Source organism: Mugil cephalus, chromosome 2 (genome assembly GCF_022458985.1).
Source record: "Mugil cephalus isolate CIBA_MC_2020 chromosome 2, CIBA_Mcephalus_1.1, whole genome shotgun sequence".
In the NCBI taxonomy this organism is placed as follows: domain Eukaryota; kingdom Metazoa; phylum Chordata; class Actinopteri; order Mugiliformes; family Mugilidae; genus Mugil; species Mugil cephalus.
Window position 1 is genome coordinate 27,715,143 of NC_061771.1, and position 27,648 is coordinate 27,742,790.

Below are 27,648 nucleotides of genomic sequence, written 5' to 3' on the forward strand. Positions count from 1 at the left end.
CAGTATGAATCCAGACATAACGTTAGTCTAGATGTTGAAGCATATGTTAGTAGTTTAAGTTAGACGGTAATATACATTAAGATCGAGGAACCAAAATATGAATTAACATATAATATTCTGTACACATTCTGTGCATGTAACACATACATTATTTTACATGTCTATTTGTCTGTGTAAAGTTTTCCTTCAGGTGATCCAGATGTTCTACATGAGATGAAGATTGGACTATCAGGACTTCTCATCTTGGCAGAGAACACTTTGAAAGTCATCACTCCATCACCGATTCCTTATTATAGTCCAGATATGTTAACTGTAGTGTTGATGTTTTGATGATTTGAAGGACATGTAAATTATGAGAATGTTTACATTTGATAAACTATACCTTTAGAAAATGTTAGCGCACTTTGTTCTCTTTGCTGTCTGCTGCTCAGTCCTGGGTCCCAATGTTGTGTACTGTTCGCTTTTCTTAGTAAAACAGTGGACAAATAGCAAGTCACATTCGCTGAAAATCTGCCGTCTTCTATGTAATCTTCACACTTAAAAATTCGTAAATCCATGCTGTGGGCCACATTTGGTATGTGGTCCATAGGTTTGACACCTGACACCTATTTTCTCTGTTGTGGCTTCATCACGTCTGATCAAAACCAGTGTTTCAAGTGGAAAAAAATATCATAATAAAACTTAGTTTCCTCTTACTGGATAGCGAACCGCTGCACTTTCTTATGTCAAAATGGGCACCCAGTCAGCAGATATTATGAGGAAGTGGTGGGTGTGTGTGTATGTGTGTGTGTGTGTGTGTGTGTGTGTGTGTGTGTGCATGTGTGTGTGTGCGCTATTTTCTGTACAATCTTCAAATTTAAAATATCTGACACATCTATTTTATAGTATCTATTTGAATATTAGGTTGCTTAAAATGCTTACACTGACACCTGAATGGTTGTTAACAATAATAATAACAATAACAACAATAATAATAATAATAACCCTGTGTTGGATGTCAACACTGTGAGAAATTAATGTGTTTTACAGCATTCCCATGGTTTGAACAATAAAAAGACGCAGCAAGAACATTGTCTCAATTATAGCTGACTGGGGCAACATAATATATATGGGTCCAATTAAATCAAATTAAAAATAAGTCAGCGAGTCCGTGAATGGGCACTTAATGCAGCACTGATGCTGACTTATGGTAAGAGAATTAACCAGTGCTGTCAAATCAAATAGGAGAAATGTCATCGGAATATCCTAAATCCTAAAAACAAACAAACAAACAAACAAAGTTCCGATCTTTCTCTGGAATGAGCACGAAAAGTATCAACGTTGATTGTCACAACTGTATGAAGTTTGTGATTATTGCAGTCTGATGATTTGGTCACATCCGATCACAGGACGTTTGTTTGGTTTTTGGCAATGTCACATGAAAGGTGGTAAGTGCTGTTCCGTTTTTATTGATAGGATGTGATGCTCACGTCCTGACGCTTAATTACTTACGGGTGACGTAACGTAAATCAGGATGAGGGTTCAGGGTTCGAGTCATTAGGGATCGGATTGGAAGTGGGCATATATATCCCTGGCAACTTCTACATGAGCCCATAACTACTTTCCTTATTGAGGAGCTGGCATCGGTGCGTAACGAGGTGGGTAAAGGTTCGCTCTCTGGTAAGACGAAATGTTAGTTTTATTATAATATTTCTAGCATGCATGTATGGGGTGCCGTTTGTAAAGCTGCGCGTGTTAAAATGAACACGCATTTTGCCCACATTTAGCTAAAAAACACTTTTTTTTAAAAATCACATTTAGTAGATCTAATTGTTAAATCTAAATCTACATACTAAATTTTAAAATTAAATCTAAATGTTAGATATACATATTAAATATAAATGGTAATTCTTAAATATAAATGTTAATATTTTATATTTAGATTTAGATTCACCATTTACTAAATGTGTGTGTGGGTGTGTGTGTGTGTGTTTTTTTAGAGCTAAATTTTGGAAAAATTGCGTGTTCATTTTTAACACGCACAGCTTTATAAACGACACCCCATACGCATGATGTCAAGTTGCTGTGGATATTTATCTGTAATGTTTAATCTGTTCATTACTGGAGAACTTAACTGGACTTTATGAAGCTGATCTGAAACTAGAAAGGAGGGCGACGTCAGCTGCGGTGGATAGAGTACAGATTCCCTTTAGTATAAACACGCATAATTATTAATAATTTAATAAAAGTCCTGTATTGAAACCGGCATGAATACAAATGTTTTTAATAAGTATTTTTTTCCGGTTGAAACACTGATTTTGATCAAACATGATGAAGCCACAACAAAGAAACGATTTCAGGCAGAGGTGTCAAAGCTATGGTCCGTGGCCCACAGCATGAATTTACAATGCGTTAAAGTTACGTAGAAGACTGCAGTTTGTCAATGAATATAACTTCTATTTGTCCTAATTTGTCCACTGTTTTACTAAGAGAAGTGAAAAGACCACAACACTGGGACCAGGACTGAACAGCAGACAGCAATATGCCCAAATTGTACTTTTTTCTTTTTACTAAAGAAATTACATAATTTTTCAAGGATAGTTTATTAAATGTAAGCATTCTCATAATTAAAAAAAAAAATAAATAAAAATCTGGAGTTGTCTTTACTTATAGGTTGTGTTAGCTGATGTTGTGTTTTCTGAGGATCTGGCCAAGAGGAGGGGTCCCAGAACAGAGCCTTGGGGAACACCAGATATCGCAGGGTAGGGTTGGGAGCAGTGGGAGTTGCTGTTGTGTTACTGGTCTGGCCCGCTTGTGATAAAATTGGACTGAATGTGGACCCCAAACTAAAATGAGTTTGACCCCCGATTTAAAGTGTCAAATTTTATGACAATACTTGAGAGGATGAAAACTGGGACAGATGTAAAAAGAACAGTGTGAAATGTAATAGACTCTGAAACCAGGTCAACCAAAGTGAATGTGGGTACGCCATTATTCTAACATTTATATTAATCAGCATGTCTCTAATTAACTTCCCTCCCAGACAGACTCAACTTCAGAAGATGGGTGACTATTGCGAAGAAGAGGAGAGGCGAGCATCGTCTGCAGCAAAGTTTAAACGGTCTGAACATTTCATTTCCTTTGAGTGTGATGTTAACGTGTTACCAGACACCTCTGAACCTGACCTGATCCACGTTTGAAGCTTTAAACCTGCCAAAATGGAATCGGTTTCATTGAAAACTACTTTAATCAATACTACACTCTACCTCCACCACTTACAAAGACATGTTGGATCATACAATGTACTTTTTAATTTTTTAAAATTTTTTACAACTCTCATGGCAGTCGCCATCCATGATGTCACATCCTGTTCTATAGTGTCAAACTAACAAAAACGAAACTTATCCACAAAATTGACACATAAACATGCATTAACATTATATTACTTTAACATTATATTAATTATAACTACCTACATTGACTGAAATCATAAAGCTAAAAGTGTTAATTTTGTCTTCTTAAATTTTATTAATGGTGTTTGATAAGACAAGGGGAATAGATACATTTTTAAATACCCGACATGTTTCAACTGTCACCTGCAGTCTTCTTCAGAGGCTTTATCCGTGGTGTTCCTCCTATAGGTGTGACTGACCTGGTCGGCCATGCTCCCCACCATCTGATGGTCTCTGGAGGAGAGAGTCCCAGGTGTGGGAGAGCATTAATACTTCCTCATCCCGATTCATGGTCATTCGGTTTAAAATCATACCTATTCCCCTTATCTTACCAAAAGGATCAAACACCATTATTGATTGAAACCATTCTTGGAAAAAAAATATTTTACGAGTATTTTAGAGGGGACGGAGCCTATGACCTGTACTGCAGCCAGTCATCAGGGGGAGCTCTACTTGCTTTGGTTTCACTTTAGAGGAGCAGTTCCTCCGTCCGTCTTTATACAGTCTCTGGTTTCAACTAAGTGGTTTGTTATGTGTTGCTCTAAGGAAGCCACAAATAATCCACAGTCAGACAGACTGAAGATGACGGTTCCCCTCTACAGGAGTGGTCTACCAACAAACATCACTCCATAATAGTGGGAGAGGTCCCAGATGAACCCAAGGGAACTTCTAAGCAGCTAAAGGCCTCTCTCACATTGGCTGTTGTTAATGTTGATGAATCCACCCAACAACCATGGTGTGATGGACAAAGACACTGCTCTCCACCATGTCACTGTGATGTCACAATGTTTCAATTATTACTGTTTCTTTCAACCATAAAATGACGTCTAGGTGTAGTTTTTATGGCCAAAACCAAAAAATCAAAAACACTAACTTGAAGTTTATCACATACCAGCCACTGCAATCAATGTGCACAATTCATATCAGATGTATATGTAGTGCATTATCAGTTTCAGCCTGGATAGCATTATAGGTTAGAATAAATTTTGACTGAAATTTTGTAAAGTTAATGCTTATTTAGAAGATTCTTGTTACACGTCAATGGTAATGCTAAAGGCGAGCCAATGCAACATTAGTTACATGATTCAGGAGTGTCCAAGCAGAAGTTGCATTTACTACTTTACCCTCCACAGTGGTTCCACTTAGTTCCTGTAATATCTTTGTTGGAGAGGCTTCATTTGATAAAGACAGACCAGACTCCGTCCCCTCAGAGTCAACTTTTTCAAATAACACTCACTGTCTCACTTGAGTGAGTGTATCAGTATATTCTCTAAAATATACGTTTCCCTCTCTTGGAATATGCTAACCAGCGTTTACAGGCTATAGTGTTTGAGATGTATGCAGTTAAGCCCCACCCCTCAAAATATGTCACATTGTTTACGATACGTGAAGGGGTCTATAGAGGGTTTGCACTAATGTCGTTGCCACCTAGGGCAATGCCACCCTGAGTGGCAAGAAGACAGTGAAATGCAGCAGCAAATGCAGCAGTAAATACAGTGAGGCCAGGAAAAAATGTGGATTATCAGATTAAATTAAGGACAAAAGGACTCAACAATGATCCATACCAACTAGTATGGATTTGGAAAAGTGGGTTAGCCTCAGTTTCAGTTAGTTTAAGTTAGCAATTATTTCATTAAAGACCCTTTTTTTTTCATGACAATAACGAGTTTATTCATTCATTGTTGCCATATGATGTTGCTTGACTCTTCAACAATCAGCTTGTGATAAATTTCATAGTAAGCATTACGTTTTTCACATAACTCGTGTGAAGAACATGCAGGGAGTTTTGGCCAGGTAATACTTTGGTATACTGACCCATGTCTGAGTGACTGAAACATGGAGAAAAATGTAGCATCTCAGACCTGTTGCTGTTCTCCTTGCTGTTGCTGTGTCTAAATGAGCAGCATACTGCTACACCTAATGTAACGCCGGCCTTGTCTGTTGCTCATATTTTGAGAATGTATATGTTCATTTCACTTTAGAAAATTCTCAGAAATAGAGTCACAATTGCCAAAGAAACATTGTTTTTGTACTTGGCTTTTTTTGGAGTAATGAACATTGATTCCACTGTTACCACTTTATATGTGTAATTTATAATCCTTAGTAGATCAGAAAGTTTGCTGCTGTGTGGAAACATGGTATGTCTAAAACCATTCCTTTATTAGGGCCCTACAGCTACGAAATAGCTGAGGCACTATTGTTATACTGCTTGTTTCTTCTTCTTCTTATTATTTTTCATCTTCCTCACTTTTTTCATCTCTTAACTCATCGGACGAGTTATATATCAAAACGTGCGGATTGATCGGAATTGGTGTGCTATTACTTTTCTCTACAAAATACGCAAGTCACAAAAATCTGTGAAAAATGTTGCACTGAAATGAATGGGACGGCTGCAGTTTACAAACTAGACACATGATTTTTCCCACCGTTTTAGACAGACTTGCTCTGTCTCTCACAATGTGCGCGTCAAAGCAGTGAGACATAGAGAATTTAAACTGCGAGCCGCTGTTCGCGGTCACATCAAAGAAAATGTCAGGACATGTGTCCATGAGCTGAATGTGAAGAGAAACTGGGTCACGGGGGAAGATAAATATACAATCACAATATTTCTGATTCATTTGTTTGTGTTCTCTTTTACAGTCTACAGTCTTAGTTTTTGGTGCTTACCTTAGTTCCTTACTCTGTGCTGAATTCTGTCTAGCTTGTTGACCCTCCTCTGATCTTCACAGACAGGAAATCCAGAACATAAAAACTGTCTGGCCCTCCCAGGCCAGACAGGGGGATATAATCCCCCCATTATGTCCTGGGGCGAACCCGAGGCTGAGAGGCAACTTCACCAGATGCCTGAACCACCTCAACTGACTCCTCGATGTGGAGGAGCAGCAGTTCTACTCTGTGCTCCTCCTGAGTGTCCAAGCTCCTTACCCCTATCTCTAAGGCTGAGCCCGACCACTCTGCGGCCGCCTGTATCCACAATCTTGTTCTTTCGGTCATTACCAAAAGTTCTTGACCATAGGTGAGGATTGGAACATAGATCGACCAGTAAATTGAGAGCTTTTGGCTTAGCTCTATCTGTTGATCTCCCGCTCCATCCTACCCTCACTCGTGAGCAAGATCCTGAGATACTTGAACTCCTCCACTTGAGGCAGAACCTCCTCCCAACCTGGAGTGGGCAATCCACCCTTTTCCGACTGAGGACCATGGCCTCAGACTGGGAGGTGCTGATGTTCATCCCAGCCGCTTCACACTCGACTGCAAACCACCCCAGCAAGAGTCCAACCCTCACCGAAAACGTGTTTGACTTACAGCTGGTTACACGGACCGAACTTGCACTCCTTTGGTACAAGGACTGAATGCCCTTGGCAAGGGGCCATCCACCCCATACCCGTGGAGCACCCCCTACAGGATGCCCCTGGGGTAACGGTCATAGGCCTTCTCCAAATCCACAAAACACATCTGGACTGGTTGGGCAAACACCGATTTCCCTTCCAGCACCCTAGTGAGGATAAATAGCTGACTCTCTTTTTCAGCATCCTGGGCTGCTGGAGAGGCTGAGGAGTGTGATCCCCCTATAGTTGGAACTCCCCTTATTAAAGATAGGAACCGCCACCTTGGTCTGCCACCCCAGAGGCGCTTCCCCCAATGCCCATGCAATGTTACAGAGGCTTGTCATCCAGGACAGCCCTTCAACATCCAGAGCCTTAAGATCATCCTCTCCTCGAGCTCCGTCACCAAGGAGTTGTTTCACTACCTCAGTGATTTCTGCCCAACCTCAGGCCCTCTGGCTCTGTTTCCCCTAAGGAATACATGTTGGTGGGATTGAGTAGCTCCTCATATTTTTCCTTACTCAGTCAAAAGATCCAGTAGTCAGGTGGACAGCCCCCATGGTTAAAACAGGGAAAAAGTGTAACCCAAGAGATGTAGTTCAGGAGGCACAGGCTGCCCTCAGGCTCAGGGATATCATGGGGCATTCATAGGCAAGAGGAAGTAATGAGATGCACGAAGGCAGTGTCGCAGGCTAAGCAAGGACAGTGGGTGAACTGGGAGAGTGTAGAGAAAAGGAAGGTATCATGGAGAGAGCTGTGGAGCATGGAGGCTAGTAGGATTAAATTTATGATAGGGGCAATTTATGTGCTGCCATCTCCCCAGAATCTAAACCAGTGGTTAGGGGAGGATGCTGCCTGCCTACTTTGTTCTTGTGCATTTTGTCAGATTGTAGGGTTAGTCTCTCCCAAGGTAGATACACCTGGCGCCACAACCAGGTTCTGAAATGATTAGCAGCTGCAATTGAGGAAAACAGATTGAAGCAAATTCCTCAGCTGCTAGAGAGGAGAATAAGCATATTATGTTTGTTCAGGAGGGAGATAAGGCCAGATCAGCAAGGCGCAGGCATAATGTAGGGCAGCTAAGTGTGGGTGGAGCCTGGGAGCTGAGGACCGACCTACAGTGGGGGAAATAAATATTTGATCCCCTGCTGAATTTGTAAGTTTGCCCACTTCCATAGAAATGATCAGACTCTGGTTTTTATGGTTGTTTACTGGTTATGGGTATAGACAGAATATCAGTCGAAAATGCATAAAAAACACACAATCTAAAAGTTATAAATTGTTATGTATTTTATTAAGGGAAATAAGTATTTGATCCCCAAGCACAACACAAGTCAGTACTTTGTAGAGAAACCTTTGTTGGCAAGCACAGCGATGAGACGTTTCTTGTAGTTGGTCACCAGGTTTGCACACAGCGCAGGAGGGATTTTGGCCCATTCATCTTTACAGACAGTCTCTAAATCCTTCAAGTTTCTTGGCTGCCTCTTGGAAACTCGGAGCTTCAGCTCGCTCCACAGGTTTTCGATCGGGTTAAGGTCTGGAGACTGACTAGGCCACTCCATGACCTTAATATGCTTCTTCTTGAGCCACTCCTTTGTTGTCCTGGCAGTATGTTTTGGGTCATTGTCATGTTGGAAAACCCACCCATGAGGCATCTTCAGTGTTCTTGCTGAGGAAAGAAGGTTTTTGTCCAAGATGTTACAGTACATGGCTGCATTCATTGGCCCCATAATGCGGTGAAGTTGCCCTGTACCCTTTGCTGAAAAACAGCCCCAAAACATGATGTTTCCACCTCCATGCTTAACCGTGGGTATGGTGTTCTTTGGGTCATACTCACGTTTTTTCATCCTCCAAACACGGCGGGTCGAGTTAATGCCAAATAGCTCAACTTTGGTTTCGTCAGACCACAGCACTTTCTCCCAAGCCTTCTCTGAGTCATTTAGATGTTCACTGGCAAACTTAAGGCGGGCCTGTACATGTGCCTTCTTGAGCAGGGGGACCTCGCGGGCACTGCAAGAGTTCAATCCATAACGGCGCAGTGTGTTGCCAACTGTTTTCTTGGTGACGGAGGTCCCAACTGCTTCCAGATCATTAACAAGCTCCTGCCGTGTTGTTTTAGGCTGCTCCCTCACCTTTCTCATCATCATCCTCACTCCATGAGGCGAGATTTTGCAGGGAGCTCCAGACCGAGGACAGTTGATGGTCCTTTTATGGGTCTTCCACTTGCGAATAATGGCACCAATAGTTGTCACCTTCTCACCAAGCCTTTTGCTGATGGTTTTGTAACCTATACCAGCCTTGTGCAGGTCTACAATCTTGTCCCTGACATCTTTTGACAGCTCTTTGGTCTTGCCCATGGTGCTGTAGAAGTTGGAATGTAAGAAACTGATTCTTAGAGCAGGTGTGCTTTATATACATGACGAGTTAAGATCAGGAGTATTGGTAATTAGTTGACTGAGCACAGCTGTGTGCCACATGCGCACCAGCCAATCTGTAGGAGCCTGAATTCTAAGTGAATTGTTGGGGATCAAATACTTATTTCCCTTAATAAAATACATAACAATTTTTAACTTTTAGATTGTGTGTTTTTTATGCATTTTCGATTGATATTCTGTCTATACCCATAACCAGTAAACAACCATAAAAACCAGAGTCTGATCATTTCTATGGAAGTGGGCAAACTTACAAATTCAGCAGGGGATCAAATACTTATTTCCCCCACTGTAGATGGCACCCTGACCGTTCCACAACAGACAGCCGTGACCCTTAGAAGACTGGACGTGCTGTTGTGGTCTGAGAAAGATAAGAAAATGTATTTTGTGGAGTTAACTGTCCCGTGGGAAGACAGAGTTGAAATCTGCCCTTGCTCTCCTGTGTGAGTTGGGCATTTGAGTTGGCAAAAGAACAAAGGGTTGCTGTAAAGAATATGTCCCTGGCAGCGGAGCGAGCGAGCCAGTGTTTGTGGCTACGGAGGAAGCACGCTAGCTGGGGAGCATGCTAAAGGTAAGGCTAGCTATGTACTAACATTAAGTAGCAGTTGTAGTTAGATTAATCTTATCTGTCGGTTGAAAGGCACATGGTGGCTGCATTGAGGGGGTGACTCTGGGACGCTGGAGCTCACTGCTAAGCCAGTGACAGAGGGGAGGAATGTTGTTTGAAGCATAGTTGCATGTCCCATCATTTCTTCTCAATGTTGGCGGTTAGGCTAATTAGCTGGTGCTTTCTATTGTTTTGTTTCCATGGCTAGGCTAATTGTATCTCGTTTTTGACATAGGCAGAAGGATGAGATGTCCTGGTCTGAGTGTAGTTGCATTCCCTTCATCTCTGTTACCTACTGCTGGTGTCTATGCTAATTAGCTGGTGTTTTAGGCTAATTGTACCTCGTTTCTGACATAGTTAGTAGCTGACCACTGGTCCGCTGGTTGGTTGTCCAGTTGGACCTGGCTTCTAAAGGAGTTTTGCCTTAGATCATGCCACAAGGGATTGCAACATCTCGTCCTGTGTATTAATGAATATGTTGCTCACTGTGAAGCATCGTGGGATGAGTTTGGCGACAAACTTGGCAAGTCAACAGCCTTTACGATCCCGGCTCAAGTGGTCAGCACATAAGCATGCAAAACACACTCCCCTTTGTCTCAATAGGGGAAGTTTGTCCTTGTGCTTCTTTCCGTTAAATGGTTTACACTCTTGCCAGCCTTTTCCTCCACTCCTTTGTCAAAGGCCTTAATGAAGGCTCTGTACTGGCAAGGGTCTCCATCAAATGTGGAGATAGCACTTGATGGTAAAGACAATGGACCTCATTTACGAACCGTGCATACGCACAAATCTGTGCGTGGACCGTGCACAAGCGCGCTTGACGCACAAATCTTCGACTCATCAATTTCTTCTTACCTAAATTTAACAAATTTAGAACTCCCTCAGACCATGCGTATGCACAATTTCGAAAGAAATGTCCTTGGAAATGTTAACACACACCCTTTTAAAATAAATACATACTGTATTAAAAGTTAATTTATTGGGGGGAAAAAAGTCTTTAATCATGACAATAATTTAATTTACTAATATATGGACCGATCGTAAATGTTGTGTCGTCCTCATAATTATCACAATTCGTCAATCATAGCAGGGGCCATCATAGCAGGGGCCGTCAAAACATTTTTGACAAAAGTGAAGAATGGCTTATGAGCCGTTTCTGACTGTCAAGGCATGTTTTGCTGGAGCTGTGCAATTCCCCAACACACTGCTCTTACCTCCTCAGATGCAAGTTCTGTTAGCCCTCTGTTTCCTGGCTATGGGTACATTCCGGAGGGAAATAGCGGATCGGGCTGGGATTTCACAACCCACTTTGAGCTGTGTCATTCTGAAGGTGTTAAATGGCATCATAAAACAAATGCCTTTAATCTTCTTAACATTCCCTTATGACAAACCACGCCAGAGTGAAGTGAAGAGGGGTTTTCATGGCATTGCTGGAATGCCAAAGTCAGATGTGGACCCCAGACTGGGAAACACTGCACTTGAGTATTAACTCTCTTGATTTGTACCCACAGAGTGAGGGAGGAACAAAACCTGGTTGAAGCTTTTCCGATAGGTACGTATTCATAAAAATATCTTATTCATGTGGTACCCCCACAGTCACAATGCACTGTACTTTTAACACATATTCTCATCAGGAAAACAGACCAAGTCCGTTGGAAGTTCCAACATAGAGTCAATGAGGTTGCAGGTGAGATTTGGAGCTACTTATTGTTCTAAAGAAAACGCCTAATTAACTAGTTGGATTGGATGTATTTTGACTGACATCATCATCCTATATAAGTGAAATGCTGTGTGGTCGTAGCACTTAACTTTCTGATCAGTCAGAATCAAAATGAAACACAGAACCTGAGTTAATGATGACGGTCATGAGAGTTGAGCCGTTTGTCATTATTCATGAATGTGCCCCATTGTATTCGATGGACACAGCTGTAATGTAGATATTGCATGTGTCCGACACATTGGAACTCATTGCACTCAAATTGTTTTTCCTTCTCTGAAATCTAGAAGTCTTTAAGGCTGAACGTGGCAGAATTGACTCCATCCAGGTGAGCATATCATGAAAATAATAAATTATATAAAATATGTTGATAAAGTGTTGATAAATAAAATAGAGTGTTTAGAGTGTGGTAGACAACTACACCTCTTATATTAACCACATTTGAATTTACTCATATAGCACAAGAAGCTCTGTTGCACCTGTTGGTAAGTATCTTCCATATCTGGATAAGAACTTGGTAGAACATTTCCTAAAATACAGCACTCAGGTTGGAGTTTTAGACATTTATACCAGAATATTTCCATTTAATATTATTTCTGTCTATCTTCTATCAATCAGTCAATTATTTTAAATGTGTCACTTTAAATTTTTTTTTTGTTTTACAATCAGATGACTTTGCTCTCTCACTGAATCCAAACGAAACAAAAACACCATTTTCTTCTGTGGACCAGGTGCAGCACATACATGTGAGTTTACAGTTTGTCATTTTATTATTTTATTACTGTATGGCGTTCAGTTCTCTGATTAAACCACACACCAGCCTCAGATAAACATAAAAATGGATATTTTATTTATAAGTGCCTTTCAGAAACTCAAGATCACTTCACAGTGAATTACAAATGAAGATGAAATACAAAATAAACATGAAAACAATAATATATAGAAATCATTCAATCAGAACAGTCAGTAGTGAGAACTTATGTGATTTGGACAGGGTGGATTTTGTGCCATTCAAGAGGATTTTGGTCTTGTTACTGATTAATTTTGGGAAGTTGAGTGTGAACCAGAGCTGGAGTTCATCTAGACAGCCACAGAGGGAGGTGGGGGGAGGAGGGAGGTGGGTTTGGAGTAGAAGTAGAATTGGGTGTCGTCAGCATAACAGTGAAACCTGATATTGTGTTTTCTGAGAAGGGGAAGGATGTATATAAGGAGGGGTCCCAGGACATAGCCTTGGGGAACCCTGGATGTGAGAGGGAAGTGTTGGGTTATTATTATTATTATAATAAATGGAAAGTTAAATGTTCCCCTCAAACTGATGAAATGTATTTTATTAATTATTAATTGATATTTTATGTTTTGTACAGAACTACTAGTCTCTAGTGTATCAATAACTGATGTGTCTTTCTAAAATTCAGACCCCCACACCCTTTTCACCTGAACGTACGTCTTACAGGTAATTCAGACAAATATCTTCCACTACATTCAGTCATTTTAAGTTTTGATTAAGTGAATGAAAAAAATCGGCAGAAGTCAATTCAGACTCCAATTAGACTCAGTCACAGTCCTATTACAGTAAAGGAGGTCTTCAGTAGCTTCCATTAGCATAAAAACCCAAATTTAATGAAGTTGGGAGAAATTATAAAACACGAGTAAAAAACAGAACCTCTGTTTCAGTCTACATTCATCTGAACGCACTACAAAGACAAGATATTTCATGTTCAAATTGATAAACTTTATTTATTTATACATTGTCTGTGTTGTGTTGTACAGATTTAGGAGCTGGTCTGAAGGTGTGTTCCAGTGTAAATTGACCAGACTGGTGTTTAAGATGACTCGGGGTGAGGTGATGTACTGTATCATCCAGTGGAACGAGGACCTCCTCAAATCAGCTGGAAAGACCCCTGCAGGTCCACTCTTTAGCATAAGTTGTTCTGAGGGTTCTGTTTCTCAGCTGCACCTCCCACACTGTGGAAATCTACCTGGTAAGTATGTCCAGTATGGAGCTCCAAAATAAATAAAGGATTATCTTGTCTTATTCTTTATTCTACTTAATGACATGGAGTCAGAGGACTCATGAGGTTGGGTAAATGGTGCCCTGTCCTGTGTCTTACAGCTTTGCTTCTGCTTTTGTTTTTGCTGAAGGTCTCTCCGTGGTCCACATTAGTAATGATGGGATGAGCATCCTTCAGCCCCTGGAGATCACAGCCTCTCACGTGGTCGTGGATGTACCTCACTTATCTGCCTTTGGCTTGGTGTGGGATACCATCAAACAACCTCCAAACACCCAGATACCAATATGTGGACAAGTGCTGTTGTTCCACCGACCGCCGTACAAGAATCAAAGCCAAAAGCTCAACGTGTTTCTGCTGCCACGAAATGTGCCGCTGCAAGAGGTGAGGGCATTGAAGATACAATCTTTACTTTAGGTTCTCACCATGGACCGTATAAAGATGGAGGCGGAACAGCTCCTCCTGGGGACCAGCTGTAGTAAAGGTCATAAGCCCCGTCCCATCCACATTAGTGGGCAGGGACTTGGTTCAAACTTAAACACTAAAATACACATAAAAAATTTCCCTCTTTGTCCCAAGTGCCCCACATACAAGGGGCTGAGGTGAGACGTGCGCTACAGACGGTCTAAAGGCATGCTAACATGCACCATTACAAACATGTAATACACCAAAATGATGGGGAGAAACTCATCTAAAGCCTCTATCAGGCATTGCCACCTAAACGAAACACAAATAAAACCCCAATTTCACAGACATTTCATTTAGTGCTTCTACCAACCTCACCACACAAGATAGCCACACAATGATATCTGTCTCTTTACTGTGCGACAAAAACTCAGCCGAAGAGTCACAAAAATGATACTTGCAAAATCATAAAGTACGTCTTACCTTTGCTGTTAAATTGTATTCCAACTCCAGAAAACGCTGCTAATGGCTTCTGCTATGACTCTGCGTCAGTTTGAAATGAATCATGAAGCTCCCATTTATTTACATGAAGAGGAAGATGTTTCTAGGTTTCAGTGTAGGGTCGTTGATCATATGCGATCTTTGTGTTTTGTCAAGGAGGGTAGGGGGTGAGGAGTTGAGGACCGAGATGCAGGACTAATGGATGAGGCAGGCAAGGAATTCAAACAAAAGATACTTAATAATTAACCAAAGGCGCTGCGTGTGGCAGGAAAACCAAAATGTAAAAATCAAAAAGGAATTATAGACATGGCATCGAAATGTGGCATGGAAAAACAAAGAACAAGGAAACATGGAACATGGCGTGGAGACATTAACGACACGAACAGGAACACAGGGAAGGCAGGACTACAAATATACACAAGAGGGCTCAGGGAAGACAAGGCACAGGTGAGACGCATGAGGGCAATCACAGCAGGAGAAACCAATTAACAATCAAGGGACACAATGAAGCACAAGACAGGAAATACAGAACTTAACAAAATAAAACAGGAAACTAGGAAACAAAACATGACTCACAAAATAAAAGACAAACCATGACATGTTTACTTCGCTCTGGATCGTCATTGGTAGTTGCAACGTTAAATACATGGTATTCGATTCTCTAGACCTTGATTGGTTGATAGAGGTCTCAATCATTAAAATCGACCAATTGGTTGTTGAGATATTCTCGTTTGAGATTCATCAAAGGCTTCCTTTTAAACATGGGTGAATGTGTCAAAATTGCTGTATTTGTATTTAGTGACATATCAGTGAAACAAAAATAGTTTTTCAGACTGGTATCTGAGAAAGTGCCATAAATGTGAAAGGCATAATATGTGGTTCCGCCTGGACATAAATGGGCTAAAACATCTCTACAATTGTTCAGATTCACCTTTTTACCATCTACTTTTGCACAGTTACTCACCAGATTTTACATTCCTAATTCACATTTGAACTGGGCTACTACCCCACATATCAGAGGTGGTTTTTACTCTAAATAAGATTGTTTTTGTTTTAGCAAGAACAAAAATTTATATTTTCTACCTTTGTCCAGGGGAATTTTCTCTGACACAGTAACATACATCTTTATTCTGACACTTTCGTAGCAATCTCACTGGTGTTTGTGTCCAAAATTAGTCATACAGCCCTTAAAGTGGTGATGATATAACCTCTTTATTAATATATGTAATTTTCGCACAGGAGACAGAAAAATACGCATTGGAACGAAGAGGTGATTCATGTTCAAGTGTCAACTCTTTGGATAAGTTTTGTTTTAGTTATTTGACACTATAGAAAGAGGATGTGACATCATGGCGACCATCAGTTGCTATGCCAACCACTCTGTAAAGAGATCCCATAGGACCGTAAGAGTTGCAAAAATCATTTTGAAAAGCAAGTACAATTTATGATCCAATATTTCTTTGAAACTGTTGGAAAACATGAGTGAATCTGCCGAAAGTGTGACATTATGGCTCCGCCCTCATGCCGTAATGATCATACTCTATATTTACTATCAAAGTATTTATGGGAAGAATTTGGATTTTTTTTCTATTTTATCAGCAGATTCCTCTTTTATGTTTTACAAACAACTCTGTTGCTAAGTGTGATGTGAAAGCTTTACGAATTAAAGATGAATCTTTTTCTGCTCCAACATATTCTGAGGTTGTTGAAATTGCTTTTGCACATGTGAAATAAAAGTAGCAGGACTCACATTTCAATATGTGTGACCTAACTTTATATCAGTTCAAGAAGGAACTCATTCTTAAAATGTCCAACTAAATTCTCTCCAAATTCTACTGAAGGTGAAATACCATCAGGAAATGGCGGAGCACATCGAGGCGCCTTCCTCTTGTCAGCTCACTATAGGCCAGTTTTACAGTCTTCTCTGTCCTGAGGCTGACTTGATACAGCCTGAGGTGAGTAGGTCACACTCAGCTTGGAGAAAAGTTACTCCAACCCAATCTTTCACTGTAAGCCTTGATTTAATAATGTAAACCGATGAGTTACATAGAAATCCTCCATTGTACAATTGATTATCATAAATGAAGAACTTAGCCACAGATACCAGTATGTTGTACTGTATTGTGAAAGTACTGCAGCTATGTATGATATGAAGGAATATGAAGGAAATAAATGGTGGATGGAAAGATGCTAAAACCATCAGTTAAGCTGTTTTATGGCTTATTCCTGTAGTTCATTAACAACGTTGTTATAATGTTACAGCGTGCTCAGTTTGACCTGAATTATGGACCAAACTACCACCCAACATTTGAGATTCGAATGACTCCGAACACAAAGAAAGTTACTGTGAGAGTCCGAGACCAAGAGGAGAGACATGTCTGGGAGTATCTTGCAGAACTACCTGGTAAAGAAGGCTTGAGCATTACTGTTACACCGGATTTCCATACATGCCCCACCTCTACACCACCCCACACCTCACCACTCCACACTAGACCAGCATTTTTTAAGTACCTTTTCCATTGCTTAGGAGTGACCGCCCCCTCCCCCCGGTTTTGCGGGCTTTAGCTACACCCACGCTTGTTGCTACTAGCAACAGCGCACTACACAGTAAAGTTATGTTCCAACAACCAGTGAATGAAAGAAAACAACCATAACGCAGTTATGAGCTTTCAAGCAAAAAACAATGAACGTTATAAAAGATAAAAACATAGTGGAAGACTGTGCCAACAGTGTAATGGATTCAAGGCAAGCTTCCCTACTGGTGCTCCCTGGTCTGTGGCCGTATGTTGCATCCATCTCCTCATACCATTTTGGGACCTTTCGGTCAGCACCACTTGTATAGTTGTGCCCCTTGGCTTGGATAATCGGCCTTCAATTCTCTTTTATTTGTTTTACCGTCCTGATAAAGCCAAGTTTGGCCATCTCAGTCATGATCTGATGGGAAACCTTGTCATTCCGTGTCAAAATCCTGCTGTATACTCTTCTCAAAACAAGGACAGAAGAGCCCTCACCTCCGGGTTGGTCCAGAACGACATTGCTTTTCCAGTCATTATAACATACCGACATGAGAGCAGAAAGTTAGAAGTGAGCAGCTTACTACAAGTCAAAAACACTCAATTTGCCAGTCAAAACATCCTGCTTTGTACCTGGCGTTGCATCGTGACGATTTTTTTTCTGTCCAATCAATAGTAAGCAACCCCCCCCCCCCCCCCCCCCCCAAACTCTCAACAGCTTGAGGTCACCAACAAATGGCCAGACATTCTCCTTGAGGATTTTCTGGTTGTCATCAGAATTCATGGTTACATTTATCACATCAAGGCTTCACAGCCCCAGACCATCACACTGCCACCAGATTTTACTGTTGGTAAGATGTTTTTTCTCTGAAACGTTGTGTCAACTGTTGTCTCGTCAGTCGACAGAGTATTTTCCTAAAAGTCTTGGGGATCATCAAGTTACTTTCTGGTAAAACTGAGACGAGCCTTTATGTTCTTGTTCAGCAGTGGTTTTCATCTTTGAACTCTGCAATGTAGGACATTTTTGCCCAGTCTCTTTCTGATGATGGAGTCATGAACATTGACCTTAACTGGGACAAGTGAGAACCTGCACTTCTTTGGATGCTGTTGTGGGGTCTTTTGTGACCTCTTGGATGAGTCGTCTCTGAGCTATTGGGGTAATTTTGGTCTGCTGGCCACACCTGAGAAGGTTCTCTACTGTTCCATGTTTTCACCATTTGTGGCTCTCGCTGTGGTTCATTGGAGGAAATCCAGTTGAAGTGTGCAGTAAATCTTTTCACAATGATTAGAGCACACCACTCCACATTTTCTTTAAAGTCCACCCTTATTTGCGTTGTTTGCTTTTTGTTGTTATTTTTTTTTTCCAGAAAGTTGTTCAGTTTCTGTGCCTCATTTTTATTTACTACTTTTAGTTTCAGGTGGAATGTCCTCCTCAGCTCCAGGCCCATCAAGCCAGATAACCCACACTATAACCAGTGACTCAGCCTCATCACTCCCTGGACTAGTTGGAAATGGAGGTGAGAAACATTTTGTTCAGATAAAAACTTGCAAAAATAAGTATGTATGGAGCTTTAATGACCAGAAACAAAAGACATTTACCTTTGGTATATTCCTATGTTGGCCCATTTTCCTGCTTTGTTCTGTAGCTTTTGACAATTTTGAATTAATTTCTCTTTTTGTGGTCGAAAAACACCTCTGTCCCCTTTATTCTGCAGCCATTGTCAAATACCTGTGGCTGTGTTACTCACTGCTTAACGGTCTCCTAATACTTTTGTCATTTAATTTTAGCTAAAGTTGGAGACTTTCACATATTTTAGCCTTGAAAAGTGTCACGTACATATTCATATTGTATGTTGTCTATTTACTCCAGAGCGCATCTTTCACAGTTTTGTCTTTTGTCTTGGGATTTTTTTATGGTTCAGATGTACAAGCATCTTCAGCCTTAAGTCCCCTGTCAGCCCAACCGACATCCACTGAGCCAGGATCATCGTCCCTGGTCACAAGTGACAGAAGAGGTGAGCAACACTCAATGTGTTTACATGCACATCTTAATGCTCGAAATTCAACTTTCTGAATGTGGTCCTTGTCCCAGTTTACATGCAGCAGAGAAAACAGGAACATGTTCTCCTCCTCCCCGCTAGGTGGCCATATGTGTCTTTTCAGCGTGTTAATACGTTTCGCTTTTCCAGTTTCTCATCCGTAATGTGCTCGCTACTTACGGTGCAGATCAGATATACGCTATCCCTCAGACGGTTCTTCTACCGGCTCTATTTACCTTTTTCTTCTGCAACCGGCTTTCTTGGATGTTTTTGTTCCAAGGTTATATGCCAGTGCAGCCGTTGTTGAGCATGCACACATGCATTATCCTGTTGTAATCGCATTAAGCATATATATGGCAAAGAAAACTGAATCCCTATCGCATTATCTGGGTATCTTAATCGGATGAAAAGAACTCCTATTTCTCGTCTCATATGTCTCATTTAAACACGCTAGTAATTCGCATGCTGGCTGCCAACCTCGCTGTGCGCTATGCCCGCATGTGAGTATCTTCACTCACCTGCCAGTCTGATTGCTCTTCCTCCCCCATGCCCAAAACAAGCCCTGCTACACCTGTGTCTCACGCCATCTCCCCTTGTGGCTAGATCCCGCTAATACTCCACATCGCTCTATTCCTATTTTTGTCACCAACAGACACCACCACTATATAAAACCAACAGAGGTGTTATCTCTGAAAACTTAATATTGCTTCAACCAATCAACTTACCCCAAACCAGAGTTGCCCTTCTTGATGTGAGGTCTTTTTCTTTATCAAACAAATCATTCCTTTGTCAGAACATTATCCCCTCTAAGAATACCACTACTCTCGCGACGTCCCCCTTCAAGCCCCAGGTTTCACTACACCCCCCTGCCACTGGTCTCCCCATTGAGACAATTGTGACAGTTAGACCCCTCAGCACTCATGTCACTTTCAAAGCTGTAAATTATAACAATCTCTCCCGCATAACACTCAGCGTTCCTGCCACACCACCTCCCTCCTTGTGTAACCTGGCCCTCCTAAATGTGAGGTCTCTCTCAAACAAGACTTTCATTCTAAATTACCTCATCTTATACTCCAACCTGGATTTCTTATTTTTAATAGAAACATGGTTGAAGCCCGGTGAACTCACCCAACTCCTGGAAGTGTGTCCCACCCCCGATGATTTTATCAACTCCCCCCAGCTTAATGGCCAAGGGGGAGGCCTAGCAGCCATTTTCAGAGACTCATTTAACTGCACACCCATTGCCACTGACGTCTTTTCCAGCTTTGGAGTTCTGGTGTTTAAAACTAGTAACCCAAGTCCAGTCCTGTGTGCCATTGTGTACACAGAATTGGACATGGACAAAATTCACAATGACCTGCTCCTCTCCACTGACTCCGGGAACTGTGCCATTCTCATTCTTCTCGACCTCAGCGCTGCATTCGATACAGTGGACCACAACATCCTTACAGACCGTCTCCAACATACCACCGCAATAAATGGCACTGCACTGAACTGGTTCATATACTACCTCAACAATAGATCATTCTTCGTAAATTTCGGCACACAGTCCTCCCCTCCAGCTCCCCTCTCTTGTCGGAGTTCCACAAGGTTCAATCCTAGGTCCCATTCTCTTTTCCATTCACATGCTTCCCCTTGGCCAAATTATTCAAAATGACGATATCTCTTTCCACTGCTATGCTGATGACACCCAGCTTTATCTCCCCCTCAATCCTATTGACCAATCCAAAATCACTAACATCCACGATTGCAAAAAGGAAATAAAGTCCTGGATGGCAGAAAATTTTCTTCAACTAAACGAATCCAAATCCGAAATCATTCTCTTTGGCCCCCCTGACAACATCAATCTGATATCCAACAGTCTCGGCAACCTATCCACCCTCATCAAACCCCATGTCAAGAACCTCGGTGTCACCTTTGACTCAGAACTCAAATTTGATAAACAGGTCAACTCAGTAGTCAGTGTTTGCAGATAACATGGGAGGTAGGCACCGGGTAACGTTGGTCACAGCGGCTCAGGACTAACCCACCATTGCACAATGAAATTTCATTGTACCTTATGTACCTTACCTTACCTTACCTTACCTTACCTTACCTTACCTTACCTTACCTTATGATTCACAGAGGGCCCCACTAACAATATTATGTTTCCAGACACCACTTCATTTTAGGGTCGTGCCACAACATCTCAATATGATTCAGGTCAGGACTTGCTGGTGTGTTTTTGGATCATTGTCCTGCTTTAGAACCCAAATTCTCAACAGCTTGAGGTCACCAACAAATGGCCAGACACTCTTCTTGAGGATTTTTTCATGGTCGGCAGAATTCATGGTTCGATTTTTCACAGCAAGGCTTCATAGCCCCAGACCATCACACTGCCACCAGATTTTATTGTTGGTAAGATGTGTTTTTCTGAAATGTGGTGTTAACTTCTGTCTCGTCAGTCGACAGAGTGTTTTCCTAAAAGTCTTTGGGATCATCAAGATACTTTCTGGTAAAACTGAGACGAGCCTTTATGTTCTTGTTCAGCAGAGGTTTTCATCTTTGAACTCTGCAATGTAGGACATTTTGCCCAGTCTCTTTCTGATGATGGAGTCATGAACATTGACCTTAACTGGGACAAGTGAGAACTTGCACTTCTTTGGATGCTGTTGTGGGGTCTTTAGTGACCTCTTGGATGAGTCGTCTCTGAGCTATTGGGGTAATTTTGGTCTGCCGGCCACACCTGAGAAGGTTCTCTACTGTTCCATGTTTTTACCATTTGTGGATAACGGCTCTCTCTGTGGTTCATTGGAGGAAATCCAGATGAAGTGTGCAGTAAATCTTTTCACAATGATTAGAGCACACCACTCCACATTTTCTTTAAAGTCCACCCTTATTTGCGTTGTTTGCTTTTTTGTTGTTATTTTTTTTCCAGAAAGTTGTTCAGTTTCTGTGCCTCGTTTTTATTTACTACTTTTAGTTTCAGGTGGAATGTCCTCCTCAGCTCCAGGCCCATCAAGCCAGATAACCCACACTATAACCAGTGACTCAGCCTCATCACTCCCTGGACTAGTTGGAAATGGAGGTGAGAAACATTTTGTTCAGATAAAAAACTTGCAAAAATTAGTGTCTATGGAGCTTTAATGACAAGAAACAAAAGACATTTACCTTTGGTATATTCCTATGTTGGCCCATGTCCCTGCTTTGTACTGTAGCTTCTTGACAATTTTGAGAAGCTTTTTGGGACAGAGGTGTGTTCGACACACACCTCTGTCCCCTTTATTCTGCAGCCACTGTCAAATACCTGTGGCTGTGTTACTCACTGCTTAATGGTCTTCTAATACTTTTGTCTTTTAATTTTAGCTGAAGTTAGAGACTTTCACATGTTTTAGCCTTGAAAAGTGTCACGTACATATTCATATTGTATGTTGTCTATTTACCCCAGAGTGCATCTTTCACAGTTTTGTCTTTTATGGTTCAGATGTACAACTATCTTCAGCCTTAAGTCTCGTGTCAGCCCGACCTCCATCCACTGAGCCAGGATCATCGTCCCTAGTCACAAGTGACAGAAGAGGTGAGCAACACTCAATGTGTTTACATGCACATCTTAATGCTCGAAATTCAACTTTCTGAATGTGGTACTTGTCCCAGTTTACATGCAGCAGAGAAAACAGGAACATGCCCTCCTCCTCCCCACTAGGTGGCCATATGTGTCTTTTCAGCGTGTTAACACAGTCTGTTTTCCGGTTTAACTATTACGTCATATAATAAACAAGAGTCGTTCATGTGGCAGGCCGGCATTTCAAAAAACAACCAGATGGCTAATAGTACACTTTTTTAATCTCATCCGTAATGTGCTCGCTACTTACGGTGCAGATAAGATACACGCTATCCCTCTTACGGTTCTTCTACCGGCTCTATTCCCCCCCCCCACTATGATTTTATCAACTCCCCCCGGCTTAATGGCCAAGGGGGAGGCCTAGCAGCCATTTTACTGCACACCCATTGCCACTGACGTCTTTTCCAGCTTTGAAGCTCTGATGTTTAAAACTAGTAACCTATGTCATGGACATGGACAAAATTCACAATGACCTGCTCCTCTCCACTGACTCCGGTAACTGTGCCATTCTCATTCTTCTCGACCTCAGCGCTGCATTCAATACAGTGGACCACAACATCCTTACAGACCGTCTCCAACATACCACCGGAATAAATGGCACTGCACTGAACTGGGTCATATCCTACCTCAACAATAGATCATTCTTCGTAAACCTCGGCACACAGTCCTCCCCTCCAGCTCTCTCCTGTGGAGTTCCACAAGGTTCAATCCTAGGTCCCATTCTATTTTCCATTTACATGCTTCCCCTTGGCCAAATTATTCAAAAATACAGTATCTCTATCCACTGCTATGCTGATGACACCCAGCTTTATCTCCCCCTCATTCCTAACGATCATTCCAAAATCACCAACCCCAGTCTCTCTGCCTCCATGTTGGGGGTCTCTCTGGTGGACTACAGGGTGGCTTCCCTGCAACTTCGGGTCAGAGAATGGGTCCTGACGGTTGTCTGAACAGCAGTTCAAAGTAAGTTTTTAGAGGCAATAGGACAGATTCTGGTTTTCTTCCCAAGCGGGGACTCCATTATCCTGCTGGGGGACTTCAGTGCTCACATGGATAATGACAGCAGGGCCTGGAGAGGTGTGACTGGGAGGACTGATCTGAACCCTAGCAGTGTTTTGTGCGATACTCAGTCTGTCCATAACTAACACCACGTTCCAACATAAGACTGGTCATGAGCATTGGTTGTATATACTATGGACAAACCATCATCATGTTGCCCATTGGGTTCTAAAAATTGAAGTCTAAATTGGGCGAAGCTCGTGGTCGCCATGTTGGATGAGCTTCAATCTGTCCACACTCAGGCACTAAAGCAGCCTGGAGGTTGAGGCTTTGATGTTGAAACACTTTTTGCAGAGGAGATGTTCCTCTTCAGCTTCATCGAACTACGACCTCCAGCTTTTATTGGTTCACAGCCGAGTGTGAAGCAACTGGGATGAAGAGCAGCACCTCCAAGTCTGAGGCCATGGTCCTTAGGCGGAAAAGGGTGGGTTGCCCACTCTGGGTTGGGAAGGAGGTCCTGCCTCAAGTCTAGGAGTTCAAGTATCTTGGGATCTTGTGAACGTGTGAGGGTAGGATGAAGCGGGAGATTGAGAGATGGATGAGAGCAGCATCCGCAGTGATGTGGGCGTTTAACTGGTCTGTTGCGGTGAAGAGAGAGCTAAGCCTTTCCACCACAGGGTGGCCAGGCTCAATCTTAGAGATAGAGTAAGGAGCTCAGACACACGGGAGGAGTTCAGAGTATAACCGTTGTTCCTCCACATCGAGAGGAGTCAGCTGAGAGGTGGTTCGGGCATAGGGCCAGTTGGACCGTCTTGCTGAAGCTGCTGCCCCCGCGAGCCAGACCCAGATAAGCTGAGAACATGGTGCGGTACGATACTTTTTGAGAGTTTGGAGCCACAAAGAGACAGGATATCAATGACCCATCCACACTTCCTTTTGACTCATTCGCAGTTTTGGTTAATTAACATTATGCTCTGCTCTACCTTTACCCATTAGAAGGAAAAGTTGAATGTTATACACTGTATTTATTTTGAAATATATATATTTTTTTCAACTCTCTCACAGGATCGTTTTACGGAGTGGTTGGTATGGCAACTGCTGGTCAAATAACGAACTAAAACTAAACCTATACAACATATTGACACTTGAACATCCATCAACATTATATTAACAATATAAAATGAGCCTTTACCACTGGAAGGCCCTGGAGAGAGTGGTGAGGGGTGCGGAAAAAGTTATCAGAGCTGCCTTCTGTTTAAAACAACAATGCAAGAAAGGTCATCAGACACTCCTCACGCCCTCTAAATAACTACTGGCTGTGCGCAAGAACATATTTACAGCTTTATAGACTGAGGATCAGTTTTGTACAACATGTTGTTAGACTGCTGAACTCTTGATTGTAGTGGAAAAGATACAGTGCTCTGTGTCATTTGCATTTACTTTATTATTATTATTTTTATTATTATTATTATTAATTTAACTTAGGAACGGTGGTTTTTAGCTATTTATATATAAGTCACAAATCTCTAAGAGAAACACAATTTCATTGTGTCCAGACACAGTTGTCAAACTGACTTTAAAGTTTGATTTGATCAAAAACTGACCTATATTTAGGTGTATATATTAAGTGTTACATTACATTGAGGATGTCATCACTTTCATTGACTTATTTGACTTATTATGTGTCTATTTATTTAAAAACTGACAACACTGGAAATACTTTGTGTTTTTTGAAAGCACAAATAATACTGCATCACCCGTACACATTCGTAATCCAACTATAATAATAATTCATCATTACCTGAGGATAAATTCTTATGTAGGCTACTTGGTGTAAATACTTGTAAAGACCAATATTCATTACAGGTCCTTAAACTTTAAAATTCATATAATTTCTCTTCTTATCTTCCAGGTCCTCAGCAGCTGAAGTCTGTTCGGGCAGAGTTTATTAACAGAGTGTCTGATCCTGTTCTGAAGAATCTGCTGAATGAGCTTCTGCAGACAAAGGTTATAAACAGTAGTGAACTGGAAGAGATGCAAGCCTTGTCCAGGGAAGACAAAGCTGGTAAGCTGATCGACACCGTGATGAACAAGGGATCAGATGCTTGTAAAGTCATGATCGACGCTTTCCGTAAAATAGATCCATTTGTTTTTCAAACACTGAATTTACACTGAAATTACAATGAGCTTCAAATCTGTGTATTTTGAAAACTCAAAAACATGGACGTCAGTGTTTTAAACATGACTTGTTAATACAGTGTTTTACACAGACACAACTATCAACTGTTAATGATCCCTCAAATTTTCTATGTTAAATGACAAAATTTGTGTGTAAAGCAAGGAATACATTAACACTACCAGTCAAAAGTTTGGACACACCCTGAAATTCAATCCAAACTTTTGACTGAAGGTGTATTTTTACATTTTACGCTTATCTTAATGTTGTGGTGGCACATTGGTGTGGTGGTTAGCACTGATGCTTCACAGTGAGTCTGACTCTTGTCTAGGTCTCGCTTGTAAAAGACGTATTTGATCTCGGTGGGACAAACCATAAATCCCAATCTGCCCTTGTCTTTTTCTGTTGCTGCTCCCAAACTATGGAACAATCTACCACATCAGACCAGCTCCTCACTGTGTGTTTTAAAACCTGTTTCAAAACCCATTTTTATTCCATTGTGGTGCAGCTGTTCAACAACTCACCTTTCTGTAACTCCATGTTATAAATAAGACAGATAAATCAGCCATTTAGCGTTAAACTTTCTTTTCTTGGTTTCACACACTCTGTTGATATTCTCATCCCCTGCCTCCTTCCTCTTCTCCCCCCAGACGTCTGTCCCAAACACCACCACATTTAGTTTAACTTTAATGTTTAGCTTGTTCCCTTGTCTTTTTTTACAGCCTATGCTCCCAAGGGAGTTGGTTTGACTTTGATATTGGTGGGAAAACATTATTTCACGTCACGTAGAGCAGAACAATCAAGCATATGATCACAGTCAGAAAAAACAAACAAATCAACATTTTACATTCATATCTGAATATATGATGAGGACACAAGAATTCAATGCATTCTGCAGTGTTATAAAGTATTTGGGTATAAATTAAGTAACATTTGAACCTTTGAACAGGCAGATTAGTGGCCACTGGTTCTTATTCAGATCATCATCACACTGACATTTGTCACGGTGATGAATCTCAAGACAAACATATCCATCATGATTTCACTTCACCTGGTAATTTACAGCATCTCCTTCAGCATCTCCTCCTCCATCTGCTCCAGCCTCTCTGCTGTCTGTCTCCTGACAAGAATATGTTGATGTATGACGCATGACTAGATTAGGGATACAATGATTGTCGAGTTTGGTGGTACAATTATTGCTTCAGCAAATAAGGCTTTTACTTTCACACAGTTATCACACAAATACATGAAAGTAATAAGTAAAAATAACTTAAGAAGTATATCTCATTGTCATTAAATCTTGTCTTTTATTCATTGTCTGTATGGTTACAGTTATATAACCTTGAATTAACTTGCACTCCAAAAAAATCTTTTGTCTTTTGTCGAGTCTTCTTTTTCTTGACATCATTCACAAACACATGCAAACACTTGGATACATATATGTTATGTATTGACAGCCCAAGTCTGTCCCTCCAGGGATACGGTTACGCCCCCCTGTGTTATGAGTTGTGAACTGACGTCCTGAATTGAAGAGTAATACAAGCAGATGTGCAAATCTTCCTGGTCTCCCGTTTCCTCATTAATAGTTATAATACTAGACAACAAAGTATATAACAATATAGTTGATGGAACAGCAGAGGAGTGTGGGGCAAAAGGGGCCAACATGGACTCACATCTTCCGTCAGTTTCACTTGAAGTTTCAGCTGTTTCATAATCAGAGTAGAACTATGTTTTCGGAAATGTTAATTAACTATTTGGATTGTAATTGTGATATTTCAGCAGAGTAGTGAGTGTGTGTTGTGCAACACTTATGCATTCAGGTGGTCTGCAATACTTTGCCACATTTTCTCTCTTTGTTTCATGGCAGTGGTGGTGTACCGTTAGTCAGGCAGACA

General features: G+C 41.3%; 1 protein-coding gene across 1 annotated transcript; it reads left to right on the forward strand.

Annotated features, from left to right (window-relative positions):
- The first annotated feature begins 1,606 nt into the window (after positions 1 to 1,606).
- On the forward strand, positions 1,607 to 27,291 carry LOC125001606. The gene is made up of 17 exons (XM_047577249.1): positions 1,607 to 1,637; positions 3,023 to 3,100; positions 11,305 to 11,345; positions 11,428 to 11,480; positions 11,798 to 11,838; positions 11,970 to 11,995; positions 12,180 to 12,256; positions 12,926 to 12,963; positions 13,281 to 13,492; positions 13,653 to 13,903; positions 16,267 to 16,380; positions 16,688 to 16,829; positions 18,351 to 18,455; positions 18,861 to 18,953; positions 21,940 to 22,044; positions 22,441 to 22,533; positions 25,490 to 27,291. The coding sequence occupies exons 2-17, from the start codon at positions 3,042 to 3,044 to the stop codon at positions 25,750 to 25,752; spliced, it is 1,713 nt and encodes a 570-aa protein (XP_047433205.1). The 5' UTR covers positions 1,607 to 1,637; positions 3,023 to 3,041; the 3' UTR covers positions 25,753 to 27,291.
- Positions 27,292 to 27,648: the final 357 nt, after the last annotated feature.

Bases quoted from the DNA above. Each gene is read 5' to 3' on its own strand.
- LOC125001606 (XM_047577249.1), top strand. From the start codon at position 3,042: ATGGGTGACTATTGCGAAGAAGAGGAGAGGCGAGCATCGTCTGCAGCA. The intron at 3,101-11,304 runs GTCTGAACATTT...TTGTACCCACAG, and splicing joins TCTGCAGCAAAGTTTAAACG to AGTGAGGGAGGAACAAAACC. The intron at 22,045-22,440 runs GTGAGAAACATT...TTTATGGTTCAG, and splicing joins TGGACTAGTTGGAAATGGAG to ATGTACAACTATCTTCAGCC.